The following is a 5,411-nucleotide window of genomic DNA, read 5'->3' as shown; positions in this document are numbered from 1 at the left end:
TCCTGGTTTTGCTAGGACAGAGTTAATTTTCACATGCTGGCACGCACAAAGCAGATCTGGCTCCAACTAAAGAACCTTTTTCTGAGCAACTCGATGTGAAATGCTGTAAGACAGCAACAAACTATCTCCTGGAAGAATAAATCCAGGGACAAAAGTATGGCTGCTATTTCACACTGCAGTTTATACAGCAAAATCTCCTGCTTCTGTCAGAGCACCAGCGAATCTCAAACACCAGCCAGGCAATACCAAGTACTTCTTTAAATAATGCTGACAGACCTCTGGTTGCAGCAGACTAAATTTTCCACCCCCTTGTATGTTGTTCCAGGCACCTTCCCTGGCACTTAGCTCAAACTACTCTTTCAGGAAATATTTCCTGTGGGATTTTAACACTCTGGAGAGGGCAAAACTGGACACAAAACTGACTGAGACTTGCATGAGAAACCAGAGGCTGACTTCTTGTCATGTAGGTGTTTTATTTGACTCTGGAGAACAGATGGCAATGTCTCCTATAGGACAGACAACATCATAGCACAGGCTGGGTCTGAAAGAGCCTGTTCTCATCCTGATCTCCAGAGGAAAAGTAATGCCTGGAAGAATAGCATGGCATTCCACAGTCATTTGAACTTGAATTCAGGTGGATTTGAAACCCAAACTCAATTTTGCACTGATCACATCAGGCTGACAGATGTAGGGAGTCCTGTGTTTAGATGCTGCATTCCCAACATACTCGGAACCTCTTGGTATTTGTCAAGTAAAGGACAAAATCCCAGTGAAGCAGGGATGGCAGCCAACACCAACCCTGAATAAATAAGTGCTCTGAGGCAAATACCTGTACAGCCACCTCTCGTGGGTGTGCTTTCATAGCCTGAAGAGCTGCCAACGCCCCTCCGCCTTCCATGATGACGATACAGTTCTCAGGTTTGCGCAAAGCCAACATGCACAGGGCTGCACAGCCTTGCTCACAGATCTGCAAGACAAGAGATACTCGTCAGCTGAAAATGTTGCTTTAAGGAAAAAAAAAAAAAGTGGAGCTTGTTTCCTTTTTTTGGCAATTTTTTTTAAATTATATATCTATTTTTTAAAGTTTCTTCCACTGAAACATGCTGCTTCTCTGGCATGTAAACCAAGTTTTTCATCCCCAAGGTATAAAACACTGTATCCAGTATCCATCTGATTCAGGAATTAAAAAAAACCAAACCCTAATATAGCAAAGTGGACTTAACTTTCCATTTACACAAATATTTTTCAAAGCAGGCACTTAAACCACTCTACAAGAACGGGATGTTAAAGGTTTAATACGTGACTCAGCTGCAATCATTTAACAACTGTGCTTAGAATGTATCTGCTCTGAGCACAAGCTGTTTATCACGAGTCAGAGCGATGCTGTGGGGTGTCGCCCTACACAAGATGACGTAACACAGCTGCATTATGCAGCCCAAACCTGATCTCCATTCCCAGCCCTGGTGGGATTTCATCTCTCAACTCGGTGGGTACCTGAGGGTTGGCAAGGTGATGGCTTATAGCAAGCACAATGAGGTCGGTTCCCCCGGCATTAACGATGGCATCTTTCACGTCGTCGTTACCCGCGACCGCTCGGATGGCACACAGCACCTGCTTCACCACGTCCTATGTTCACCAAGAAAAAACAGCTTAGAAAGTTGCAGAGGGAGTTTTAAGGACTTTTGAAAGCAAACCAGAATGTCCCCCAGCAACTCCATTCACACAGCTGTAATTCCCAGCTATGAACAGCGACACCATTCTCAGTCACTCACGTCTCAGACACACTTTCTTGCTAGACAGAATCATAAGGAACTTTGTTATTTGGCAGAGCTTTTCAAAGAAGCTTAAAGAATCAAACATCAACCCTCTGGGATGTGAGGATCTACATCCTCTTGAATCTCTTCCAGGTAGAATGGTGGAAAACCAGAAGCTCAGTTTTTCTGGGAGCAAGCAGCGTTCTGCTCATGGAGGATAAAGGACGTAACTATGAGCAAGGGGCTCAGAATTACTGCATTCTAGTCTGGGAGAGCACAAGTAACCTGGTTCTGCAACTAAGGCTGTAACTAGGAAGGTAACTAGAGATCAGTAGTTGGATTTCAACTCTACCTGCACCTAAAATAATGTATAGTCTAAGGCCCATTCATAGCCAGGACTTTAAACTGCCAAGCATGCCCTGCTGCATGACCCCCACTCCCAAGGACACTTTATATCGCTCACCGGATGGTCGATGCAGTCAGCCAGGAGAGCCACCATAAAATTTAAGCCACCAAGATCCACAATTTCTTGACAGAATTCATTCCTGACAGAGAGGCGAGAAAGGGTTGCACACAGTTCACTGAGAACGCCGGAGTTATTTGTGAATGCTGCAGAGGAGAGATGACAAACAGAGTAACGATGAGCGAGGAGGGGTGCTGCGGAATCAAGGTGTTTTACTTTGCTTCATTTTAAAAAAGAAACAAGAAACAGTGAGTTTGCCTTTATATATTAAAACACAGCACAAATGAAATGACATTCTGTTCACCCTATGTTTAGACTGAGGCAGAATATCTTTCCTTGGTAAGAATGCAGCACCTCAGCAGGGATAATGTGCCCGTAAACCTCCACTGGGCTGTAAAACACTTGCTAGATAGACAGACAAATAGGTCTGATAACCGCCACCTTGGTGCTGCTGACAGCCTCTGGAGAAGTCATATTATTTTTCTCTCTGAGGGCACATTTCATCAAAAGAATTAAACATCATTTTAACATCAAATTTCCGAACCATCTCTGGGGAGCTTCGAGTTACAACAAAGCAGTTTTGAGATAAGAAAAGACAGATGCTTCAAAATCAGGATCAACAGCCACGAGGTTCATTTTTACCTTTTGCAGCTTCAATGAGGACTCTTAACCCATCATTTTCCAACACAATCATTTTAGCGTGATCATGAGCATGACCAAAGGGCACGCGGATGTCGTCATCAAACGTCATGATCCTGAGCGCCGAGGAAGCCGTTCGGACAACGTCAGCGCTGTCTCCGTGCTGGACTATAGCTCCAGTCAGAAGGGGGAGAACCCCACCTTTCACAAAGTCCTGTCGATTCTGCTCGTGTTTCAGACAGGCGTGGCGAATGCATCGCATCCCAGCCAGCGTCATTTCCGCATCCTCCTTATACCCTTTCAAAGTTTGCAGCAGTAGATCCTGACCAGCAGAGTCAAGTAGGTCTGGCTGCCCATCCAAGATGGAAGATAGAGTATGAAAGGCTTTCAGCATTAAATTTCTGTCTCCTGAAGCCAACTGGCAGGCAGAGAATACCACAGAATAGGCACCATTCTGCCCAGCCAGGTAGCGGAAAGCCAGCTGTTCTCTGCACTGATCGCTGAAGACCACTAGCTGCTCGGCCACCTCTGCAAGGTCAGAATCAGCAACAGCTTTCCCAAGGGAATCTAAAGTCTAAAGAACAGAACAAGAGTTACTTTTCGATCTGAACTGTGAAGGAACAAGAGGAGTTCTTCACAGCCAAGTGTGTTTCATTCTAATAATAATAGTCTTTGAGATTTAAAATGAGTTTGGCGTATCTAAAAAAATGTCTGTCTTAAAAGAGCAGCGTTTTGTCTTCATGCACAGAATCCTTGGAGAAATGAGGCTTTGAGCAACCTGGTCTAGTGGAAGGTGTCCCTGCTGATGGCAGGGGGGTTGGGACTGGATGAGCTTTAAGGTCCCTTCCAATCCAAACCATTCTATGACTCTATGAAATGGGGGCTTCTCTGTACTTCTGCCATCACTGTCCCACCACAGTGTGACCAGCAGTGTGTGAATTGGGTCCAACCAGCACGTTTCACAGGGGTCAGTGGTGTGTATGAGTATTTTTATATTCTTGCTGGTGAGGGACCATCATCTACCCTCAGACGGGCTAGCTAACAGCTCCCACTGAAGTTACTTGTACTTCTTTCATTCAAGTTCTGTGGTTTGAATCTACCCAACAACAGAAGAATCTACTTCTAAGTTACAAAAGGCAGCAGGCAGGAAATGCTGGTGTTTTGCACTTACACAGATACTTGCACACAAAGTGCACACTAGCTCTTTGAACTTTTATACTGTTCCTAGTCTGGAGAATAGATGGGATTAACTGCTTGTTGAAGAGCTCACAAAGAAATGGGACAGAGGCAGAAATAGAAGGTATGTCTCATTATTCTTAGTCTGTTGCTTAAACTATTATCTAACCTTGCACCTTAGAAGACAACATGAATTTGTGCTCCTACCAGCAAAATTTCATGCTTTTGCTTTTGCCCATTTTCAGAGGAAGGCTGCTGCACAGCTTTCACAATATTGCTTAGGTCAACACCTAGAAGGAAAAACAAAAACAAGATGAATATTAGTTACAGGAGCTTGGGTAAAAATTGTCAAGTTAACCACAGTGAACAGAGATGAGCTTATTGTAAAGCGTGGATCAATGCACAAAGGTGCTGGAAGGTTGATAAAGTTTTGTCCAACTATAATGGTCAAATACGTGCTGGGACAGAGCACCAACTCCAGCTAAATGCCAATTGGGAAGAACTTTAATTTAATTGACCAAATTGCCCCCTGCAGTTTCACTCAAAGCAGTTGTTCAGTCATAATTACTCCATGAAACTAGGTTAGCATTAATAGTGTCTACGTTCCACTTCACAAAGGCTTCTTTTCAATACTACATGATCCATCTTTGCAGGCAGGTTCTCTTAAATACATTAAAACCTCAGCTTGTAATAACCTGAACTGCAGAAGCAGATGAATTTACAATACCTTGGGACTCAAACTGCTGCACAGCTTCTCTCACAGCCTCTTCTGGATCCATTTCAAATTCTGTGATGTTTTCTTGCACCGCATCATCAAACGTTTCCTGCGTGATCTGTTTCGATCCCATTTTACTCAGATGGGATAAACTGCCTCCTCGTCCTGTCTATGAAGATAAGCCACAACTAGTTTGGGTGCAAAACCTACCAATGTTAATCAGAAGCAAAGGAAGTTATTTGTTCTTTTTCAAAACAAAAGCACAGAATTCAAAACCAAAAATATATGGACAAAGGGTTGTTGTTTTTTTTTTTTTAAAACAGGTAAAAACATACCAATTAAAAGAAATTGGTATGTAAAAAAATTGGCAACCTGGTCTAGTGGAAGGTGTCCCTGCTGATGGCAGGGGGGTTGGAACTGCATGAGATTTAAGGTCCCTTCCAACCCAAACCAGTCTGGGATTCTATGATTCTATAATAAGGAGGAATTTCAGAGGCCCAGTATTTAGACTGGGAAGCCACCGCTCCCCTGCTGAGCTTCCCATCAGCAGGATTGGGGAAAAAAAGGAAACAATCATCCTAACGAGCAGGATTAGGAAGGCAAGAAACAGAACGGGCGCTGCGGACGGGGGTATTACCGCGACACATCCCTCCCGGCACCGTCC

The 5,411-nt window shown here is 43.9% G+C and overlaps 1 protein-coding gene across 2 annotated transcripts in view; it reads right to left on the bottom strand.

Moving 5' to 3' along the window:
• The window catches only part of ARMC6 (armadillo repeat containing 6), a 5,687-nt gene extending 779 nt beyond the window's left edge, over positions 1-4,908 (bottom strand). The window contains exons 1-8 of one of the 2 annotated variants that reach the window (XM_010175526.1): positions 4,760-4,908; positions 4,240-4,322; positions 2,860-3,430; positions 2,214-2,363; positions 1,748-1,767; positions 1,495-1,626; positions 830-967; positions 76-81 (exon numbers count right to left, since the gene is read on the bottom strand). In XM_010175526.1, coding sequence (XP_010173828.1) covers positions 76-81; positions 830-967; positions 1,495-1,626; positions 1,748-1,767; positions 2,214-2,363; positions 2,860-3,430; positions 4,240-4,322; positions 4,760-4,880 — 1,221 coding nt within the window. In that variant the 5' untranslated portion in view covers positions 4,881-4,908. The remainder of the gene's footprint in view (positions 1-75; positions 82-829; positions 968-1,494; positions 1,627-1,747; positions 1,768-2,213; positions 2,364-2,859; positions 3,431-4,239; positions 4,323-4,759) is intronic. The other variant, XM_010175527.1, reaches the window with a different exon arrangement.
• Between the last annotated feature and the right edge of the window lie 503 nt (positions 4,909-5,411).

This window comes from Antrostomus carolinensis, unplaced genomic scaffold, assembly GCF_000700745.2.
Source record: "Antrostomus carolinensis isolate BGI_N321 unplaced genomic scaffold, ASM70074v2 scaffold32669, whole genome shotgun sequence".
In the NCBI taxonomy this organism is placed as follows: domain Eukaryota; kingdom Metazoa; phylum Chordata; class Aves; order Caprimulgiformes; family Caprimulgidae; genus Antrostomus; species Antrostomus carolinensis.
This window is presented reverse-complemented; position numbering and strand designations above follow the sequence as displayed.